The following is a 22,929-nucleotide window of genomic DNA, read 5'->3' as shown; positions in this document are numbered from 1 at the left end:
GGCTGGTAAAGATTAATCCTGTAACCCTCCCCAACAAAGCGAATAAGCGTGTTTCCCAAAATTTCAAGCTATTGCTTTGACATGTGAAGTTTAATTTGGTGCATTCGTGGTGCATGAGGCGGCTTAAGTTTAACCCACTAATTTATTTTTTCAATTGCATTGTTCACTGATGTTGCAAGTGTAACATTATTTAAAGAAATTGTACTTGGATTACTTCCAACTAAATCCTGATCTGACAGTTTGTCTCTCCTTTTTTTTTTTTTTCAGAGCACGGAGGAGGAGCTTCCATCTCCAAGGGACAGGGAGCTAAACCAACGAAACCTGGTAAACATTACTCTCTTTTCTTTGAACAACACCTAATCTGAGTCCTGCCCCACAGACATCCATGGCCTCCTCAGGAGGAAGTGTAACAACTTTGGTTTCCCCACAATTTTAAATGATCCAATGCTTCTTACTTTTAGTGCTAATTAGCAACGTGAGCAAACATTATACCTAAACAAGCATATGCAAAATAACGGTTTTGAATATTGTTGTCAATTAAAGCCTCTTCGAAAGAATATGGTTTGAATAAGTCAAAATGTGTTGTGTACAAATAATTTCAGGCGATAAAATATTGATGAATGCCTTATTTGTGCGTAAGTAAGGGCCATTATCATTTCAACTAAGATTATTTTATTAGCATTTGGGGTTTTGATGATGTGTTAAAGTGATGAATGGGAGCTGCTGTTCACTAAATCGGAGGTAATTCGTGTCGGGCCAGTCTTCGAAGGTAAAAAGGTCAAAAGAGTCCAAATAAATGAATAACGTAGTGCAGCTATGCTAAATTACAGTAACATCACAAAAATACAAAGTCTGCTTATTTGGAGGTTGACTGTTTGGTTGTAGGAACAAATATTAGTTTATTTTGAAATCTTGAATAGTGCTGGTAATTCATGTTTTTGCTGGTGTTCCAGACTGTGGACCATCAGGAGTACCAAATGGACAATGGATGAAAATACCCCGATCTGGTAAACTGGGAGTATTCTAGTCTCCAATGGCCAAATAGCATGAGCATGCTAAAAAAAGTGCATTTTTACTTTTACTACATGTACAATGTGGAAGTGGGATGCTTTTTAAGTGGTTCAGTGAAATATTGAAGGGAGGTTAGATTTTACATAAATCCACTGATTGCAGCACTTATTTATGACCCTACGTGAGCTCGGTCACTACCGGGACTTGAATATTAAACACAGAGACGAGTCAGATGATGAAAACTAACTGTACACATTGTTTTTGTCATGTCAAGGTTATAATGCAGGTGCTGGAGCATCCGCTGGCACAAACACAAAAGGTACAAAAGTGTTTGTTGCATGAATAAAATAACACTTATTGTTTATATTGTTAATTATTCATGATTCTTTCATTATTTTTTTTAGGTTATGGAGCAGGAGCTGGTGTTCCAAACAGATATGGTGCTAAACCCAACAGTAAATCAACTTTATTCTTCATCGTCAAAATTCACGTGTATGAAATGTTCACAATGGAGCATTTTGCAGATGATAATTGAAATTGAGTGATATTGTCCGATTGTTTAGGACATGCTGCCAGGACAGGGGGGTATCCAAATGGAGGTGGAGCTAAAGCAAACAAACCAGGTAAAGAGCCTGCTAATAAAAAGGCTATTAGGGCAACACCTAAGGTTTTAAATCCACAAAGTAAGATACATCATACTTAATCTATCAACATATATATCACCGTACTTGTTTTCTCTTCCGTGGTATAAAGGTGAAGGTAAAGACCTTATATTTCTCATTGAAGTTTTGTTCATCCAAAGGTTATGGAGTTGGAGGCGACACTGTCCCTGGACGCAGCAATGGATATGGTAACATTTACTGTCAATATAAACATACAGTGAATCTTGATATTTTCCTGGTTTCCTCTTCCACTTCCATGGAAGTTCAGATGTGTTTTTCAAAGTACCTTTGCATTTATGTGTGCAGCAGACCTTGGCTATCCCAATGCTGGGCAACCTAAGCAACCTAGTGAGTGTTTTTTTTATTTTTTTTAAAGCAATTAGACCTCATTCATAGGGCATAGGAATCATTATAATTTGAGGTGTGGAATGTGTTTTGATGATTGTTCTGTATGCTCTCAGGTTACGGACAAGGGGCGTACCTCGGAGCTGGATATGGAAATGCATATGGAGGTACAAATTGAAAGGATAAGCTTTAATAGTTGTCTTTTAATTTAACTTGTAAGCTGATGAGTGAGGCCTACATAGCTTTATGAACTAAGGCTGAATTTGGACCCCCAAAAAACTGTTTTTGAATTGTCCTCGTATAAAATCTGCCGAGTTTTACTTAAATTATGCAATTCCTCTCGGGTAATGCAGGTCTGGGTGAAGCAGTTCAGTCCAGATCAGCTAGAATTTGAGGTTTACTCTAACTTTGTTAAAGCACTGAATACATGAACGGATATTAAACACTGTGACTTGGTAGATGATGTATTCCGGTAGTTGCTGCTGTGATATTTCGCTCAGCATTGAATTCAGAGCACTAAGGGAGTTTATGATGTCTTTTTTGCAGGAAATGGAAATGGCTACAGTGCTGGTGTACAACCTGACTACGCAAGCAAGTGCTATTATATGAAATTTAATTCATTAAATTTTGTGGGAATTACAGTAAAAGTAAGCATTTCTCTATTTTCCAGGTCTTGGCCAAGGTGCTAATGGAAAATCAGGTATGATATGTGTGGATGCAGTTAAAGATAAATATCATATAAAGGTGAAGTAAATTACATTAACAAGGCATGGATAGGGAAACAGTAAAAATAATCCATTATTGTCCAATTTGCTGATTCTGCAGGTCGTGCCAAACAAATGCCTTACCATGGAGCTCCAATGTTTCCTGCTGGACTAAATGGTAAAATATGCCATCATATAAAAATATGATTTAGCAGTGAGCAGAATAATGAACGGTGTCGTCCACAATGAAAACTGATTGTGGTGTTTTTGCAAAAACAGACACAAAACAGCCAAATACCAAACATCTGAGTGGCTGTAATCCAAAATGCTGATAGGCAAAATTTGTAGATCTATCTGTGTGTTTGCATGCACTTCTGTAATCTGATCATTGATTTCAGGAACTTGGTCTGATTACTATGTAAAAGTTGGCAGCACGTTCATCTCGAGGTGTAAAAGTAAATCTATTCGATACACAAACATTTCCTGTGTACTCATTCAGGAATGAGCCAGTTTGAGCCTCAGTCCGCTGGCCTTGGTCCAAATGGAAAATTGGGCAGCATGTATGGTGGTACGGATAACGTTATTTCTTTCAAATCTTTATTAACGCAAGAAAACTCAGTGAGAGAAAGCACACGCCTGTACGGCTTAACATTAACTTAAACATTTTGAAAAATGCAACATGTCGGAACCAAAACCTTCTCCAATGTTACAGGAATGGGCGGCTGGCCTTTTGGCGGTCAGAACCTGGGAATGGCTGCGGAGAAATCAAACGGCAAGTACGGTGAGTGCTTGTTGGTCGTATTCTGTGACTACTCTATAATGTAGCCTGGATAGGGAGTTTCATTTACGGCTTCATGAGTTTGTGGCACCTTGATGTTCAGAACTGTCATATAAATCTTAAACTTCTTTTCATTCATTTGCCATACAACATTATTCTCTGCCCACTCACTTGCTCACTTTGATTTAGGCATTGGTGGGTTGCAATTTGGTGGACAACCCCTCAGTACAGAGACTAATGGAGCAGGGAAGTATGGTATGTCTGTGATATGTTATAATTACATGCTTTCTTTTCAGTCTGTTGCACGTAGGCCTTGATGGAAACTGCTAATTAATTTTTTAGTGATCCGTGTTTTATACACCAAAGTCCCTATAGCCCATTAAGAATCAATACAAGCATGAATGGTGAGTCTAATGAGTCCATGTGTCTCCCAACTGTCTCAATTCTATCCAGGTTATGGTGGGAGCCCCTATGGGCCTGCTGGTGATGGCAAATCATCTACAAAATATGGTGAGCCATTTGTCAAGCAGTATGTTGTATTTCAAAATAATGTGTCGTTCCGTGAACAGGCTAACTTTTTGGTGCGTTTGTCTCAAAGTGGGAGGCAAACCAGTTAATCCTGGCATGTTGCTGCCATTTTCACTGAGCTTCAAAGGCCTTATGTCTAGCTTGAGATATTCTATTAATTCAAAATACTTTGCAGGTGGTGGTGGTGCCAGCATGGGAGAGGATCCTGCACCCGCACAATATGGTCAGTGTGATGGGACAAAATGTTTTTTTTTTGCTTTGGCTAGTAGTTTTATCTTCATTGCAGTAGCCATTCCAGAAATGCACACACTGGAGAAATCAAATCTACACTTGACTGTGAAACGGCTTCTCTTGAGGGCCCATTTTGAGAAGTCATGTAATCGTTTTGTACTCTATTCCCTCCATCTGTGATCAGGATATGGTGGGTTCCCCAACGGTGGGCAGCTTCTTGGTCTCGGCAGTAATGGAAATACAGCCGGCAAATATGGTGAATACTTAACTTTGATATCTCTTGTTGTTGCTTTGCTTGCTACACACACCTCACCCCTTAACCTTTTAGTATTTCTCTTCTTTATTATTTCTCCATCTTGTCTTCAGGTTATGGAAGAATGCCTTTTGAAGCTCAACCAGCTGGACTAAGCCCTGAAGCCATATCTACTGGAGAATATGGTAAAGACTTGTTGACATGCTGGGGAATACTCTCATTAGCTTATTTGTATGGTAAATTGCCTTGCAACCAACAAGCAAATACTCCAGGAAATTACAGCCCTCAACCAAGAAATAGTTTTGCACATAACCTCTTGTAACAGCAACTCGTCGTGTTTCCAGTCTGTATGCTAAGCTAAGTTAGCTGACTGCTGGCAGTAGTTTCCTATTTAGCGCACAGGTATGAGAGTAGTATCAATCCTCTAATTCTACTCTCGCCAAGAAAGCAAATAAGTGTATTTCCCAAAGTGTGTTTCTTTCAATGATTAGTCCATTAAAATGTGAATTATGAGAAAATAGAAATGCAGTCAGTCATGAAACCATAGGTTGTCTAGATTTTCAGACAGACATTCTTAAGCTATTGTATTTGTTGTTTAATTTATTTAATTATGTGTTTTCTTGCAGGTCTGCCTGGGTCACCATATCAACCTGAACCACTTGGACAATATCAGACTGAACCACTTGGACAATATCAGCCTGAACCACTTGGACTTGGACAGCACGGAAAATTAACAGGCAAATACGGTGAGATTGAGCAAACATGACAGCTACCTTCTAATTGTCCCGTGTTTGTTTCTTTATTTGGTTTAACTTGACATCTCTATGTGGTTGGCAACTGCTAAGGAGGTGGTGAAGTTCCCTATGCACCACAAACTCTTGGTTTTAGGAGTGAAGCAAAACCTTTTGGGAAATATGGTACAGTACATCCATTTATTAGCCCTTTTCATGCCAATAATTTATAACATTTCACAAAATAATGATTTCATATCAATCTCTCAACAGATAACCAGGGACCATACCAGTCGCAGCCTCTTAAATCTGGTGGACAATATGGTATTTTGTCGTTATTGCCACTAATTTCCCACCAGTTGGATTAGAAATACAGTAACCATATATCGTTTCCCCTTAAACAGATGCAGCTGGTTTACCTTATGATCCCCTGCCACTTGAGCCAGATTCAGCTGGAAAATCTTATGGTGCGTCAGGAAAAGCGGTTTCTTTTTATGAGATTATCGGCACAAATATGCTTCAGAGCCCAGTCTCTTATCTTGTGTTTATTTACTCCTGACCTCTTAGTGAACGAAGATGTACAGACGCCAGCATTTGCAGCTGAAGGCGATGGGATGTCCATTGATAGATACAGTAAGTACACAGTGTATTTCTGCATGGTGGTCTCTTGTGGCTCAATTGCATACAGGTAATGTCAACCATTTGTCACTTTCCGAAAATGTGGGCTATATAAATGGACAAGGGCAGCCAGAAGGTAAAAAAAAAAGGAAATGTATTGAAGGAGCAGTGTGTCGGATTTAGTGGCATCTAGTTCTCACTTTCCAAGCGTGTGGGTGAACTAAGATGGCCTTTAGATAACGTAAAAACATGAAAGACTCTCTAGAGTCATCGTTTGGTTTGTCCGTTGTGGGCTACAGTAGAAACATGGCGGTGGAGTCTGTGGAAGAGGACCTGCTCCTTATGTAGATATGAACGGCTCATTCAATGCTAACAAAAATACAACAAATCTTAGTTTCAGGTGATTATATATGAATGAAAACAGCTTTCAATATTATATTCCATTTCTGCAAATGGGTCCCCATAAATCCGACACACTATTGATTTAATTGCATACATGGTGCGTAGACAATAAAGACAAAATTGAAATCTTAGTTTATAATTCTTCTATTTTTTCTCTATTGTGTCTCTCCCTCCATAGATGTCGCATTTCCTGCAGCTCCCAGTCCCAGCCCCACCCTGGTTTACCCCTCTGACCCATCCTATCTGCCCGTGGAGTTCTTCACGCCTGATGTGGTGCCTGGAGCAGGTGTTGAGGACCTGCGTGAACCCGTGGGCACTGCCGGCCTCGCTCATGGCTCTGCAGAAACGCAGGGCGGGGCTCAGGTGCCTGAGCAGCCTGATGACCTGCTACATCAACAGCAGCTGCCACGTCAGATACACATTCAGCAGCATCTCAAACTGCATTTTCACCCACAAGGCAAGTCCTTGAGAGGTCAAAACAATGTACTATAAACTACATTACTTGCCAAGTTGTGGTTTTATACACCAGAAGAGCTGTTTTCCCATTTCCAGTCTTCGTGCTCTTTAAGCTTCATACTTAACGGACGGATATGAAAGTGGTATCAATCTTCTCATTGAACTCTCAGCAAAAATGTGAATAAGTGTATTTCCTAAAATGTCTAAGTATTCCTTTAAGTGCCAAACATTAAAATATGGGGCAGAGTCTTTGAAGTGAAACTTTATATGTAATATTCCAAGATAAAGAAGTTTTTTGAAAACTTTCACGTTGAAATGTTTATTTTCTTTGTCCACAGAAGAGAAGAGCGGCAAATATGACTTGAATGGCTTCTTTGGGAATAGTGGCTATCAAGGTAAGAGCAGAATCAAACTAAAAGATTACCATATTCAGTTTGCAGACTGCTGTACAACCATCTCTACATTTTCTTTCTCCATACAGGTTAAACCTGCAGACAACGACAAGCATAATATTTTTCTGCCGTTGTATATTATCTTTGAATGTTTTCCTATCTGTATATTACTATTTTATTCTGTCTGTCGAATAATTCTGGTATTTTTGTGTTTGTTAGTAGAGATAAAAGCGCATTTAAACATTTTGAGTTGTTGGGTTTTCTGATATTATTATGCACCCCTGCATTACCTTTTTGTCCTGCACTTCCTGCTCACTGTACATGAGTTTGGTTGGTGGAGACATGGAGTTTGCATATTGTCAGTGTTTTGATTGAATCAGTCAGTTTTGCCTGATTAAAAAATGAATACTGTAAAACATAATTCAGTTTAATTTATTTTTGCATGGGAGAGGTTTTTTTTTACACTTGTGGCAAACATCTGTTTGCCACAAGAATTTGTACAGAATTTGATTGAATAAAACCATCAGTGAATACCCACAGTGGAAAATCCCTCGTTTGTATGGAATTATCTGTGCCAGTGAGTGAATGTCATTAAGAAAACAATCACCTCAAGTGTTGTAATCCCCAGATCATCCTGAATGCAACACAGTTTTAAATGTGCATGGTGAATAGGAACCTGTGTGCAGTCTATAATAAGGGAAATACAGAATATACCTATGTTGAAGTTGAGATGTTAGTCAGTTATGAGCCATGATAAGTAGCAGCTGCGCTAGTGCACATGGCCTTTTGTGAGGATTACCCCAGCTTAGGGATAAGAGCCCTTTGCTCATTGGCCCTCCTGAAAGCATGCCACTTGGCCAGCTCAACAGGTCGCTTGCTTGGAATTACACCTGTCCAATGATGGATTTCAAGGAGCAGAATTTCCGGCTACCTGTGGACATGACTGTGCCAGAGTCAGAGTCCTGAGTGTGGACTCGTTTAGGATGTAAATGGTGAGGGACCTGCGCTGTCAACTAAATGTGAGGGCATTAGCTGCAGGAAGTTGTGATGGTGCTTTACAAAAGGCCGCGGCTGTTGGATTTTACAAAAACCCCTCAGCACCTTCAGTTCAACAAATATGTCCTGACGGGTTACCGGCCCGTGTCCACGGCTCCAGAATGCCTCGGGAGCCTCTTCTACATGCACAATGAGCTGGGCAACATTTACACCCATGGTAAGACCAGAACATAACTGTGCATGCCTTTGCTTTGTGTCAATCTGGACTAAATCTAAAAATGTAAATTATCGTTTTTATCTACGTCTGAATTATCCAATTGAAATATATCTTTACAGTAAAATAGCGAATGTTTCTAATGATTTAACTCATGCGGGTGATGCACAAGCTAAACGGGTGACAGATGTCCACTACTCTCACTTATCAGTTACAAGCGTACTTGACCAGGGTGTGTAATGAGGATATGGGGCATTAGCTGTAATCTGCCCTGGGAATCCTTGTCCTGGAAATATCAAACTGTTAACAAGGTCTTTAGGTGCGTGTTTGGTTGACACATTTCAGCTGTAAGTACACACATGTAACACAACGGGCAAAGCATCCTGGAGATGCATAGGTTTGCTTAAATTGCAAGCAGTTACAAAATTAGAGTGTCAACATATATTGAAATGTGTGCTTTTAATGTAAGACTTCAAAGACAAATTAAAACCTGGCTAAACCTGTGCAAAGACGTGTACATTTTTTTAAAATGAACTGACCTTGAACTTCTGAATGCATCTTCCTCACACTCCATTTTCTCCTTGGCTATCCCATAAGTTCGTTAAGACTAACACTCTTACTAGGGGTAAGTGAAGGGCTTTAGAGTCTTGCTCATGTTTCCTTATGCGTGTTGCCAACAGCCATATCTTTCACATTCCTGGTAAAGAATAAAACAGAGGAACCTCTCAAACTATTAAATTCCTCATATTGCTCTGCATGATGTGATATTCAACATCTGCTCAATATAAAAACAGATGCCAATATAACTGAAGAAATAACACATCTGTGTATGTTTCCAACGCTTTTCATTTTATCTTTATCTCACTTCATTTTCTTTCTTTCTCCTTTTATCTCCTAATCTTCTGGTCACCTCAGGAGTCCCTTTTTTCCTTTTCTTGGTGCTGCTACCTTTTAGTATCCCCTGGATGGAGGTGGACAGCATCTGGATCTGTGTGGTCCACTACCTGGCCTGCCTCTGTCCCACCGTGGGCTCGGTTGTCTACCATGTGTTCATGAACCATGTGGGAGGAGAACGTGTGTATGACACCCTGCTCTCCCTGGACATGTTTGGGGTCTGCCTAGTTAACAGCCTGGGTAGGTCCTTGATGCTGATTGGCTCTGCTGTCTTCGATGCGATTTTTTTTATTTATGCAATGAGTGCAACATCATCTAATCAAAGCTATTTTCAAGTCGGACAAATTACATCTGACAGTCTTCATTCGTGTATCTTTTGTCTGATAAAGAATGTGAGCTGCACTTGAAAAGAAAAAAGAGGATAAGTGGACCTTGGATTAAGATTTAGTCAGAATACAGTTTCTAAGGTAAAGAATGTTCACAACAGTGTCAAATTAAGTCTGTCTTCATAAGCAAATTGCAAATCTTGATCGTCACTCAAATGCTGAGTTAGATGAGAAAATCAACACCACTCTCATATCAGTCCATTCAATATGGAGCTAGAGCCATGAGATGATTAGCTTAGCTTAGCATAAAGACTTGAAATGGAAGGAAACAGCTAACCTGACTCTGTCCAAAGGTAACAAAATCCACCTTCAAGTGCCTTGAAAGCTCTCCAATCAACACTTTATACCTAGTTTGTTTAACCAGTACAAAAAGCAATATATTAATCACAATGTCACATGGAGTTATGAGCAGTGACTTCCTGAAGTCTTGTTGCCACCGTTGACAAGCATCCAGCAGAGACTCTACCAAGACAATAACATCTGACTTATTTCTTTTATTGCAGTTTATTAACTTGTATATCTTCCCTCTTGTCACTAGGTGCACTTCCCATCATCCACATCACTCTTCTTTGCTACCCAACCATACGACAGACTGCCTTGCTGGCCTACATCCTCCTGTCAGCCTACAGCATCTACTGTGCCACCACGGCACAAACTAACATCCTGCGCCTGCAAGCTTTCCTCTGGCAGGCCGTGTTCCGCTTCAGCCTCTTCCTGTTCCGGGTGTTCGGCAGTGGGGCGGGCAGCCCAGACTCCCTGCGTCTCTTTGTCATCATGGACTCTCTGGCTGTAATGGGTGGGCTGGTCAACGTCATCCAGATCCCTGAGCGCTTCATCCCTGGCCTGTTTGACAACTGGGGCAACAGCCACCAGATAATGCATATCATGGTTATTTGCTCAATTATCTACCTGCATTGGGGCACACTGGAGGATTTAGCCTGGATTAAGACCTACCAGTGTCCTACTGAGTGAGGCAAAGTGTATAAAGTACACACGTATATACACTCAAGGCTACGCTGATAGAAACGAGATTTAGGATTCGATGGGGCAGGAGGCGTAAAGTACAAAGAGAGGCAAGTTGATTCGAAAAGCACTTTAGTCTTAGCTGCTGAAATTCTTCACATAGGATATTAGCAATTTGACATTTTGCCACAGCAGAATAAGAGGAACTTACAGTGTTGTAACTGTGGAACTCAAAGAACAATATACCAAATTAAAAATCCTGAGCATACTTGATTTTTAGTTTGTTGAAATGCAGTAGTTTTGGGTCGTATAACCCATAACCAAAATAGTTTTTAAATTGAAAATTACATAACTGTATTTAATAAATTATATATTTTTACATCTTGCTCCAACATGTCTTTCATTTATGAATGCTGAGAATAGTTCATGTGAAAAAGTACAATAACACATGGATGAATGATTCTGTCGTTTATTTGCAAGAGGGATATATTGTATATACACGTGGAAAGAAAAATCATATTTTTGTTCTATTGCTAACTGCTTTCATTTGGACTTGGCAACAACTGTTCAATCCTTTTCATTGGCATTCCCTTCTGCTTTCAAACACACTGTCACCTTCAAACCAAAAGCACTAAAAATGGCATTCAATTATTTTAAATTACGGCCTCTTTAAGAAAACAGGAGGTGTGTAGATTAGACGTGATAGAGGTGTGAATGTCGCAGTGGTGGCATACATAGAGTACACCACACGAGTTTTATTGTTTTACAACACTCTGAGTCAATGCGTTCTTGTGTTATCTGCGACGATCTTCCGTTTCTGTGGATCATTCTTCGTCTGAGCTGCTGTCGTCCTCGGTCTCCGATAGGTCGGCAATGGGAAACCGCAAGAGGGCAGCCACCCCACTCAGCTGAGTCAGTTCTGAGGAGACAGTCAAGGACAAATCAAAAGGGGACGGCACACAGCCAGGACTTGAGGCATATTTCATTTTTAAGAACAAAAGTGCAGCTGGAGGTCATCAATAAAGAGATAGTCAAATGTTGGATGAGGAACAGAATACATTCAACACGTTTGTTAGGCGTCAAAGATACCCACAATGCCTTTTGGTGAGGAACACTAAATGTAAACATGAATTAATACAATGTTCAAATGAATACTTCAGATATGTTTATCAAAAAAACTTCCATGTCTTCTAATGTAGAATAAATAAAATCGGTGTTTTTATAACTTACGTTCACCAGACACGTGAAGGCTGGAGAATATTCTGCATGAAAAAGAGAGGAAGTCCATTAGCTGGATGCTTGACAAAGTATATTCTGCCAGTTGTGAGTGAACGTTAACGTCGTGGGTCTGTTAAAGGAGGATTTGTACCTGACATTGCCGCCATTGTCTCTCACGCTGTCCACCAACCGAACGTAGCGACTCCTCGTGGGGACATCCTGATGTCTGGACGGATGGAGACACAAAACATGCATTGTTACACAGATCAGATTTGATTGTTCCCGACTGTGTGTTGACATCACCGATATGTTTAAAGCCAGATAAGTTGCAAGAATAGATTAAGGAATATGTGACTAGCTGAATTAATGTGAATTTTGTATTTGATAGCATATATTTTTGATTGAATAAAATTAGACAATCCAGGAGAAAACGATTGAAAATTTCAGCAGCGACGAGGTTAACCCGACAAGTCTGTCTGATTAAAAATAGATAACCCAAAGAATGTCTCAGCATGTACCTGAACAGGTTATCGCTTATCAACAAGGTGTCAATAGCGAGGGCATCGGCAGCTTTCTCCACATGAGCGATTCTGTGAGGATGCAAAGACACAGAGGTTGTGGATCATCAGTGTGAATGTGGAGGACTCCGTGGGTCACTTCCTGTTGACCGTTCTAGTCCATCATCACTCACCCATAGAAGGCTCGGTCCGGCTCATGCTGGAGCATCTTGTAAAAATCGTCCAGGGCTTTCACCTCTCCAGCTGCCTGAAAGGCAAACATAAATACCAGTGAGTCACTTCTGTCAACTTGCGAGCATTTGTTTACGAGACAATTAAACGAGCAGAGTCACCTTGGTATCAGAAAGCCTACTTGTCACAGTGGGGTCAGTCAGGATTTCTGCAAAACAACAAGCTTTTCACTAAGTTTCCACCTTGTGATAACATTTGACCGCTTCAGTCTATTGTATTACCCACCAGCTCATACCTTTGAGTGAGTACTTGTGACCCGATGACGAGTGGACCAGCATGAATTTGGGTCGATTCTCCAGCAGGATTTTGTTGTCCTGACGCACCGCCTCTTTATAAAGGTAGGTGATGAACTGGTCCTTCACAAACCCTGGACTGGCGACCAGGATGCACTTTACAACTAGTAGAAGGCAAGGAAGAGAAATAAAAAGGAGAAGTGTGTGACACAGAACAGGAACATACTGTATATGTATGCATGTGTACGTGTGTATATGTCAGGGTCTACACAGCGGCTCTACCATCGAAATTGATGTGGCGAAGAATTGCCTGCATCACAGCCTCATAGAACCTCTCCAGCGCCTGCAAACAGAGAGACAAACATCAGCCCACATGACTAATACACCAGGTCCCAGTACTGAGGAACTGTGTTTTAAACCTGGGGTCATCTTACCCACATGATAACTAAACAAAAACGTTATTTTTGCATCCAACACACTCTCTATCTCTCCCTGACTCTTGTCTTAAAGGGAAAATGCACCACTTATGTGGATGCATAATCAGTTTTTGATATTCAATTGAAGCAATAAATTCCTCAGCGCGTGCTATACTGAATGAGAAAGCTGAGTTCTCCTGCTGTACCAGGATGCGTTGAGCTTTTAACGCCAGGAGGGTCCGCTCCGCCCGCAGCTAGAGAACCGAGGAATTTCTGTTTTTGAGCGGTTTCTAGAGCACGTCCCCCTGGCTACCCAGAGGTAGACACCAGCAGTCCAGGCTCTATTAGCCTGCAGTTCTTCCTTGCATTCAACGTCGTCACTGTCATGTCAAATGACGCCACTGGAGGCAGGAAGTACAACATACTTGGCAGCTGCGAACTCAGCTTTCTGGGTCAATATCGACTACATTTAACCATCAAAGCTGATTGGACATCCACATAAAAGGAGGCAAAGTTTCCCTTTAATGTTGATTCTTTTTTTATGGATGGTAAAATTTAGCATGACTCGATTTCAAAATACGATTGTTTTATTGGTTATTTCTTCTGTTTTTGATGTACCCTATTTTACTTACTGTAAATTCTATATTTATATGTCAAAAACAACTTCCTGTGTCTGAGCTCCTTGCGGCTGCAGAAAGTTGACCTACCTTCTCGTGCTGAGTGCAGCTTCCCCTTCTCTTGCGAGGAATGGTGACCTCCACCTTTGCACGGACCAGAGTCATGGCAGGGGTCACGAGCACCAGGTTGGCCAGACCCTCCTGCATTACCACAGCCGCCACATCTGCCTTCTGGGTTGCATCACATGCCTGCTCTGAAGGGTAGACAAGGCAACCATAAATGTGAGCTTGTGGGTACTTTGTGACATAATCAAGAAATGTTTTAAATGTGTAATTGGTAATTGTAGTTGATTTATTACTAAGAATAAAAAAGAGCAAGTCATAGTATCATTGTAAGACATTAGCAAAACATTCAAGCAAAGGGATTTACATAACTAGCCAACAGGCAAAAATGTAACATGCAGTTTAATGTGTATATGGAATCGGATGCTGAGATTCTAACAGCTGAGTGTGCAGTTGCAAAAGACCATCAAATTCAGTCTGGTAAACAAGACAGTTGTGAGTCCATGTGATTATTGTTTACAAGTCCTGGTTGACGTGGGAAGTGTGGGATTAAATGAACCAAACACAAGAATGAAAGCAATATTTTCTGCTGTGGTTAATCTGACCGAACAAAACTAATTAGAATCTCAGTGGCACCTGCTCACCGATTCTATCCAGCACAACGCTGTCCCAGCTCTTTTTAGCCAGAGTGAACTTCCTGTTGAGCTCGAGCTCGATAGTGTGGTAAGCCCCCATCTGATGAATGAAGAAGAGAACACAATCACAACTACTACTTATATCAAACAGGAGTTAACAATAACACAAATGACAAGTAGTACGGCTGGGCAATGAATTTCAATCCTTGCCTCCCAAATTTCATTACTCTAGTCCGCCTGCCATACTTTAAAACATACATGTGACATGACAACAGCTGCCAGGTTGCTTAAAAATCTCAGACCTTGACATACTGGTTCTCCTCTAGGTTAGTGCCCTTTACTCTCAACTGGCAGGCCTGAGAGTCAAAGTCGATAGTCTCCACACTTAAGGTCAGAGTAGTGCGAACTCTGGAGCTGCCCACACTTCCAGTAGGTGACTCTGTCTGCACCTTCCTGTGTGAACAGGGGAAAAGTGAGCTTAGTCCTGTGTGTGTGTGTGTTTCCGACCAAAACAATGAGCGATACACAGACAGAGAGTGAGAGAAAAGCTGATGAACAAGCACAATCATTTGCAAACACTATTGTGATTCCTATCATGATCAACATACGTTTCTGAAGCAGACTTGCAGTATTTATATTGCTGAGAAGGTACAATACAGAGCTGGAATTCTTGCAAAAGCAGAAGTCATGTGTAAATAAAGCTTTTTGTTGCAGCTCTCCATTTCAGATCTGTCAGGTTGCTACAAAGTCCACCTGCGTGGCCCGCTGCATTGCTTGTTTTGGGTGATCAAATCTGATCAGTGGCCATATTTAAGGTGGACGTGAGCTAAACCTTGAGTAGCTTTGACTTGACACTATATAAATGTACACTGTAACTTGTAGGAGAATCTTTATCCATATCAGCTAATGGAATAATAAAACAAAAAGGTGTTGCATTGCCAATTCTGCAGTGCTACAAGGTAACAAAGATACAATGTGTGCTGAGATATGTGTGCGTGCATTGCACTACAGGGCTTCAGCCTTCACTTTATGCCACAGAAGTTAGTGGTTACCTGATGGTGGAGGCTCTCAGGCTGTCCCCCACCTGCAGCAGGTTGTAGGTGTGCCACATATCCTCTGCCTCCTCTGGCATCAGAGTCACCTGGCTGAAGAAGTGCATGAAGTCAATAAGCCAGGTTCTGAGTTGGTGTTATGTCACGTGGGTTTTGATTATCACATCATTAAACTATGGATATGCTCCTACTTAAAGAGGTCTCCTCATTAGTGAGGGCAATTACACAGATGGTGCAGTTATGCGTCCATTCTGCTACAGCAATTATGGAGTGTAAATCAATTATAACTATATAGGGTTAGATTTGTTTACTTACTTTGTTTTGTATATGCTCTGTCATCGACATAGTCTTTGTCATACAATCTATGCTCATATGGTTATCTTTCGTGTCGTATGTGTGTGTGTGTGTGTGTGTTTACATAATAACTATTTTGTACCAAATAGCCCAAAACTCACAACGTCTCCACACACTGGTACAGGGGAATGTAAATCACATATTGAAACTTGATTAAGTTGATTAAGTTGACACATGTAACGTTACAATCAGCTGCAATATACCATGCTGGTTAGCTTGCTAACATTAGCCAGTCACTCACCCGGCATAATCTTTTTCAATGTCTTTGTGGAGCAACTTCATGGTCGGATGGTTGTATGGTGTACAAAAGAGTACTGTTATCGTGAAATAGATAGTTTAACGTGTATCTGAGTTAGAGTCATGTTTATCTCAACAGACAATTGTAAAGCTAGGTAACGCTAAGCCATTTCTCAACTTCAGAATGAATCATTCGGGGAGTGTTGCCAGGCGCTTGGACATTGCGTCATGCCAAAGTACGTCGTCAGTTGCTCCCATCTTGGTCACTTCCGTGGGTGTCGCTTTACTGCGCAACGAATACAGAACGATTCAAACGCCAATAATTGAGTAAATGTGGTCAAACGCGGTTTATCTTACATTGTTGACAACAATATTCCAATTACGGCCAACAAAAACGCGACATATACCCGAGAACGATTGCTCTTTTTACATTGTGGTTTGAGATAAGCAAATGATGACCGACGTTGAGAACAGCCAATCAGGGAGAGTAATGGCCCCCTAAACACCGCCTATTGGCCAAACCAACCAATGGGAGCACGAGAGCGATCAGAGCTTTTTTTTCCGTTCAACCTCGCTCTGGGCTAGCGCTCGTCGAGCCATTTTTTTGTCGATGGCATGGTGCTAGTAGCTACGGCAGAAATATAGTTGTCACGAGAAATTACGAATACTGACCATTAATTCGGATATCTGATGGAAAATAGTTGACGAAGGCGGATTTCTGAAGTACATGACAGCCATCACGTCTTTAACAATTCAGCACCAAGCCTCACATTTTGAGGTTGCCAATTCTGCCCCAAGGTTAGCTAGCTAGCGGGCTAACGGTAGCCGATTAACGCTAAACTAGTCGAGCTAACGGTAACTCGGGTAGCCAGTGAACACTTACTAAGTCTTGTATTCGTCGGAGTGATTAGAAACCAACCAGAATAGCATGGCCGAAGCCGATAAGCTGAACATCGACTCCATTATACAACGTCTGCTGGAAGGTAAGACTGTTCCGCTCGATATGTATTCCTCCGAGGTAGCCATTTTAGCTAACAGAGGCTAGACAACGATAGCCACCTATGCTACGTTATAGCAGAGTTCATCTCTTTCTTTTAACGAAACACAGACTATTCACCGCCACTTATAGTCCGCAGCATCCTTCCTGCAGAAAATTAACCTCACCAGCATTTAATAACGTCAACATTATTATCACACTGGACATTATAATGGTCGGTGTCGTTGAATTGGAATTAACGTTTTCACTTAAAATGATGTATTTGGAGCAATATAAAGCATCTTGCTAATTTTGTCGTCCACGTCCTGCCCGTGTTTAACGAATCTTTGGACGAAATTTACTTTTCTTTATAGCCAAATGCATTTGAGCAGAACGGTCAAGATATATGCTAAGGAACATATTATAAATGTCTCTCTGTATATCATCAGGTGGCATGTTTTGAGCTAGTAGTTAAAGTAATCTCCATATACATGTACTAGCACTCTTTGTGGTATCAGAAAGTCATAAGTTCACTATTTATGGGTCATCTCCAGGATGTGTCTCTTAAAGCTGCTACTTGGCTGAATTCAAGGGCAAAGTAGAATATTAATACATGTTTACTGCTTAAAAACGGAGCTTCACTAGATTAGTACTCGCCATTCAAGTTTAAAAACATTCAATCCACCATTATTTTCTTCCACACATCAATCAAACATATTTTATTTTAGAGTGATTGCTTATATGATGGAGGAAAGAGTCCATGATTGAATACTAATGAGCGCACACACACACAATAACAGTGCTCACACATTTTAGTAACGCATGAGTATGAATACTAAACTCTACTGTGTTCATGGTCTTTTGTTTCTCACTCTTGTTGCCTTTTCTCTTCGCAGTGAAAGGCTCCAGACCTGGCAAAAATGTTCAGCTGACAGAAAATGAAATCCGTGGTCTCTGCCTCAAATCCCGGGAGATCTTCCTCAGCCAGCCAATTCTGCTCGAACTTGAGGCGCCCCTCAAGATCTGTGGTGAGGCTTAGTTGTGTTCTTTAGAGTTTGGGAGAACTCACAAGTGTGGTCAAAAAGCATTTACAAACACTCTTAGACTGTAGCTTATAGTGCTGGACTGTTATGAGAAAGCCCGCTCTCACGTTATATAGTGCATGGCTGTGACCGTGCCACATGATTACAGAACTATAGGGATGAGCTGTTAAAACTGGCTTTCCAGTGCAGGGCTGTTTTGCCCCTTAAGTCTCCCTGGATTTGCCCTCCCGCGTCACACTGCTGATGTCACTTAATGAAGAATGTTAGTTTAAAGAAACAGTCTACAAATTTCAGGAACTGGCCAAGTATGCAGTGTTGTGAGAATCACCAGCATCCTCGCACTAAATGCACGCCTGCACATTCAGTTAGTTGTCTGTTAATTTGCAGGGTGCCGAGTGTTTTTGTACCTCTATCCAAGTCCCTCACCTTTTTGTTGTGCACACATATACACTCGCAGCATGATGATTACACCTTTGACCAACCATTGCTGTTTCCATTCTAATGCTGCTTCTCTCCCCAGGTGATGTTCATGGGCAGTACTACGACCTGCTGAGGCTGTTTGAATATGGGGGCTTTCCACCAGAGAGCAACTATCTCTTTCTGGGGGATTATGTAGACAGAGGCAAGCAGTCCCTCGAGACCATCTGCCTGTTGTTGGCATACAAGATCAAATACCCAGAAAACTTCTTCCTGCTGAGAGGAAACCATGAGTGCGCCTCCATTAACAGAATATATGGCTTCTACGATGAGTGTAAGTTTGAGATGCATACATACATTAATGTTACCACTTCTATTCAGCAGTTTGCTAAATATGTAAGCCTGAGCCTGAAGGCTTTTGTATAGTCATGGTAATGCAGTCATTGGTGTACATTAAGATGTTTTAAATGTTAGAAACCTGGGAAAAAATAAAGAGTATCGTTAAGAGTTGACAAAAACAGTGAAACTGACTTATCTGTAGAAACTAAAGCCAGAACACAGATAACGTCGCAGTATGAAAGGGCACTATGAGCCGTGAATAATCACAAGCTGTTCTCTGCTTTTTTAGAGTCGTGTTTTTGGAAAGTATTGTTTCTACAGTGATGCAATAGGTTCTCTTCATTTTATTGGTTTCGAGATTAGATTGGGGTTCATGTGATTTTGGCTTCCTCCCACAGGTAAGAGGCGATACAACATAAAGCTGTGGAAGACCTTCACTGACTGCTTCAACTGTTTGCCTGTAGCAGCCATTGTTGATGAGAAGATTTTCTGTTGCCATGGAGGTATCCTCTTCAAACACTTCATTTGGCTTCGATCCAGAGCGAGCGCACACAAACTCGCCTCTGCACTGTGGTTACTGTCAACACAACGGTCAAAGGCCTGCTAGACTGTGTGGGATCTTAATATGTTGTTTGGGTTTATTTATGTAGCCTTGTCCTGTTCAGCGGTCATGGCTGTAGAGCATTTCTTTTATTCTTATTTCTAATCACACTTGCGGTGCTTCTAACAAGAAAATAACTTGACACCAACAGCCAGTCACGCTATCTCGTATTTGCGAGACCCACTATGCAATATATGTAAACAGGCACCGACAGTCATGACGGCAAACGCCATCTTCCCCTTCAAACATTCAATTACATAACACACGGAAAGGATATTGTATGTTTCAATCGTTTTTATCTGTTGAGCACACTGCAGTCAAAGCCTCAAGGCCTCTTTTATAATCATATAAATGAGAAGTATTCATACACAACTCAAAGTTTGAGCATTTAAAAAATGTCTACAAGATCATACTTAATAGGGAAGCAGTAAATAGGTCATGTTTGCAGTTTTTGCTTAAAAGTTCCTCAAACGATTAAGTGGATGCCAATGAATTCTGTTGATTTCTAATCGGCTCTAAAAAGTTAATAAGGGTCTGATTTACGTCTGTGTTTACGATCATTGACAAAGTGAACAAACACCACAGTAAACGTAAATAATGTAGTTCCTGTATAGTTGATTGCAGGTCTTATTTCAGAAAATGTATTTTATGTGATTTTACATTTGCCTTGTTTTAGTTGGGATATTGACATCAAGATATTTTCTCTCCGGTGAATTTTTTACCTTTTTTTTTTTTTTTAATGGGCAGTAAAACCAAACCTAGACTTCAGAACACCAAGAAACAAACTGTATGTTTTTGTTCTTCTGCTTTCTAACATTTCATTGTCCTACATCGAACGTCTCCAGGCCTGTCCCCAGACCTCCAGTCTATGGAGCAGGTGCGACGGGTCATGCGCCCCACTGACGTGCCTGACCAGGGCCTCCTCTGCGATCTGCTGTGGGCCGACCCGGATAAGGACGTGCTCGGCTGGGGCGAGAACGACCGCGGCGTCTCCTTCACCTTTGGCGCCGACGTGGTCACAAAATTCCTCCACAAACACGACATGGACCTCATTTGTCGGGCCCATCAGGTCAGTGCACTACCTTGATCCCACGGTTAAGATGTAGGAATGAACGCCTAGAATTTTAACAAGAACTCCTTTTCGTAGTTAATGCAAGGCTAGCACTTTTATCAAACAAGCATGTCCAGCTGTTAGTGAATATTTGAAGTAAAGTCAGATTGAACTGCTAAGTACTTGGATAACCCCATGGCCATTTCAGCACAGTTGGATTTCAGCCCAGTTTTACTGATAACCAGGGCGGCCATTTAAGTGATAGCAATGTATTTATGATGTATAAGCTCTTTTGTTAACATTTTGTAAATGATTTATTGTTAACAGGTGAGAAGCAAATGTTTGAAATTAGTCTCCTTAAAAGAACAGCTTGTTAACATGTCGTGAATGTGTTTTCAGGTGGTCGAGGACGGATACGAGTTCTTTGCAAAGAGGCAGCTGGTGACGCTGTTCTCAGCCCCAAACTACTGCGGGGAGTTTGACAACGCCGGAGCCATGATGAGCGTAGATGAGACCCTCATGTGCTCATTCCAGGTAAGGCAGAGAGAGATGAACACACACGTCCTACATATTCAAATTTCAGCATTTTTGATGTTCACTTTTGCTGAGTTTTATCGTCTTTGCCTATTTACAGATTCTCAAACCTGCAGACAAGAAGCTGTTCTACGGTGGCGGAGGGGGAATGGGCTCTGGCCGCCCAGTCACCCCCCCAAGGAAAGCTAAGAAATGACACCAGTAGTCTGCCCTCGACCTCCGACCCACCCCTCCTGCCCTCTCTACCTCTCTTCTCCTTTCTTTCACCAAACAGCCAGAAATGAAACCTATACCCAGGGCTTTTTTCCTTTTTTATCTGTACTTCTTAAAACATTTAATGTTACGAATTGTCTGAGTGAGTGAGTGCGTGCGTGCGCAGATGACCAATGTTTCTCGTCTGCCGGTGAGCATTAAAATCATGTGTGCACGTGTACAATTGGTGTGAGAGTATTAGAGATTTATACTTTCCCCTCTCTCTTGCCACTCCTCCCGTGGAAAGGTTAAAACCACAGTGTCTGTCTGTACAGTAATTTTGACTTGAGAACGCAGGGTCTGGGAGACAGTGGGAGATTGCTGACGTGATGAATTTAGCAGCGAACCCCTGCCAGCAGGTGGCGTGTGTGTACTCGTGGAGGGGGGAAGTATTTTGTTTTCCCTGTCCTCTGTACTGTAAAATCTCCATCACAAGTGTGTGTGCATGTGTGTCTGTGTGTGTGCGTGCATGCGTGCGCGGACTTGCCTATCGGAGCGTTGCGTCTCGGTATCCTTGAACAGGAACGAGTATGTCACCATGTCTCAGAAGAGCAAGGACATGCTTACCCACACACACACACATACACACACACACACACACACACACACACACACGCATATGACTCTTCGGATTCATATGAGCCAGAGCTGTAAAAACCCCATACAGTTTAGGTTTGTACAGATTTGATTACTTGAAAGAGATTTTTTGTGAATTCGTTTTGTAGTCTTTCATCAAGTTGACCAATAAAGCGAGAATCTGAGCTACAACGTCTACGAGTCATTTTTAATGCAATGCTGTATCTGCTACGTGACAATAGCGTGGCTCCCGGTATTGCTGGTGGTGTTGGTGGTGTAGCTGGGTGGGGCAATTTTCGGCCAGCTCTCATTCATTTCCTGTAGGTTTGTTATTTTCAGGAGGCGGTGCTAATACCTGCAACATTAGAATGGTGTCATAATGACCCTTCATTTATATAGTCTTTGCTTGTCCCCTGGAAGTGCTGCTTGCAGCGCTTGTTGACTCCAGGGAGGTCAGTTGTAATGTTGGTGGTCTGTCCATCATCCAGCAGCAGACGACATGCTCAACAACCCGCAGATCTGAAGCCCCGCCCCCGCTGCTGCCTTTATGCTTTATAGTTAAATCCTTTGCAAATACTTGTTTGAATATCTCGATACAAGTCCTCACAGTACTAGGAGTTGCCTGAGTTTTAACAAGTCAATAAACTCTTGTTCATTATTAAATTTGCGTTCACCCAGTGTCTTTTTTTACAATGACAATTCATTGAGGGGCGCAGTAAACAGTCAATGTTTAAAGAAGCTCTTTCTGGTGGGTTTTAGATTTTTAGATTATTTTTGTTATTTAATGTGTCCATTATTTTCTTGATTAATACTTTCGTCTGTAACATGTCAGAAAGTAGTGAAAAATGCCCGTCACGATCTTCTAAAGACCACGGTGATGGTATAGAATTACTTGTTTTCTCCATCAAATTGACCAAAATATAATGTAATTTTGTTCAGTTAACAATCGCTTAACACAAGGAAAAGAAAAGCAAATCCTCACTTTTGAGAAGCTGAAACCAG

The 22,929-nt window shown here is 41.3% G+C and overlaps 3 protein-coding genes across 3 annotated transcripts; 2 read left to right on the top strand and 1 right to left on the bottom strand.

The window, feature by feature from the left end:
- Nucleotides 1–8,158: 8,158 nt before the first annotated feature.
- Nucleotides 8,159–10,573, top strand: paqr4b (progestin and adipoQ receptor family member IVb). Its single transcript, XM_076093688.1, has 3 exons — nucleotides 8,159–8,324; nucleotides 9,237–9,455; nucleotides 10,140–10,573. The coding sequence occupies exons 1-3, from the start codon at nucleotides 8,159–8,161 to the stop codon at nucleotides 10,571–10,573; spliced, it is 819 nt and encodes a 272-aa protein (XP_075949803.1).
- Nucleotides 10,574–11,017: 444 nt separating this feature from the next.
- Nucleotides 11,018–17,146, bottom strand: pelo (pelota mRNA surveillance and ribosome rescue factor). Its single transcript, XM_076093686.1, has 13 exons — nucleotides 16,143–17,146; nucleotides 15,548–15,640; nucleotides 14,798–14,948; nucleotides 14,505–14,595; nucleotides 13,888–14,051; nucleotides 13,047–13,107; nucleotides 12,767–12,928; nucleotides 12,633–12,679; nucleotides 12,474–12,547; nucleotides 12,301–12,372; nucleotides 11,934–12,008; nucleotides 11,795–11,826; nucleotides 11,018–11,483 (listed from the first exon to the last, which is right to left on the bottom strand). Exons 1-13 carry the CDS (start codon nucleotides 16,181–16,183, stop codon nucleotides 11,389–11,391), a joined length of 1,158 nt encoding a protein of 385 aa, XP_075949801.1. The 5' UTR covers nucleotides 16,184–17,146; the 3' UTR covers nucleotides 11,018–11,388.
- Nucleotides 16,718–22,119, top strand: LOC142951846 (serine/threonine-protein phosphatase PP1-gamma catalytic subunit B-like). Its single transcript, XM_076093687.1, has 7 exons — nucleotides 16,718–17,121; nucleotides 18,011–18,142; nucleotides 18,678–18,908; nucleotides 19,312–19,416; nucleotides 20,360–20,583; nucleotides 20,965–21,099; nucleotides 21,200–22,119. Exons 1-7 carry the CDS (start codon nucleotides 17,067–17,069, stop codon nucleotides 21,293–21,295), a joined length of 978 nt encoding a protein of 325 aa, XP_075949802.1. The 5' UTR covers nucleotides 16,718–17,066; the 3' UTR covers nucleotides 21,296–22,119.
- The last annotated feature ends 810 nt before the right edge of the window (nucleotides 22,120–22,929 follow it).

This window comes from Anarhichas minor, unplaced genomic scaffold (genome assembly GCF_050575085.1).
Source record: "Anarhichas minor isolate MPS153535 unplaced genomic scaffold, ASM5057508v1 ptg000017l, whole genome shotgun sequence".
In the NCBI taxonomy this organism is placed as follows: Eukaryota; Metazoa; Chordata; class Actinopteri; order Perciformes; family Anarhichadidae; genus Anarhichas; species Anarhichas minor.
The sequence above is the reverse complement of the archived record's forward strand: the minus strand, read 5'-3'. Positions and strand labels throughout refer to the sequence as shown.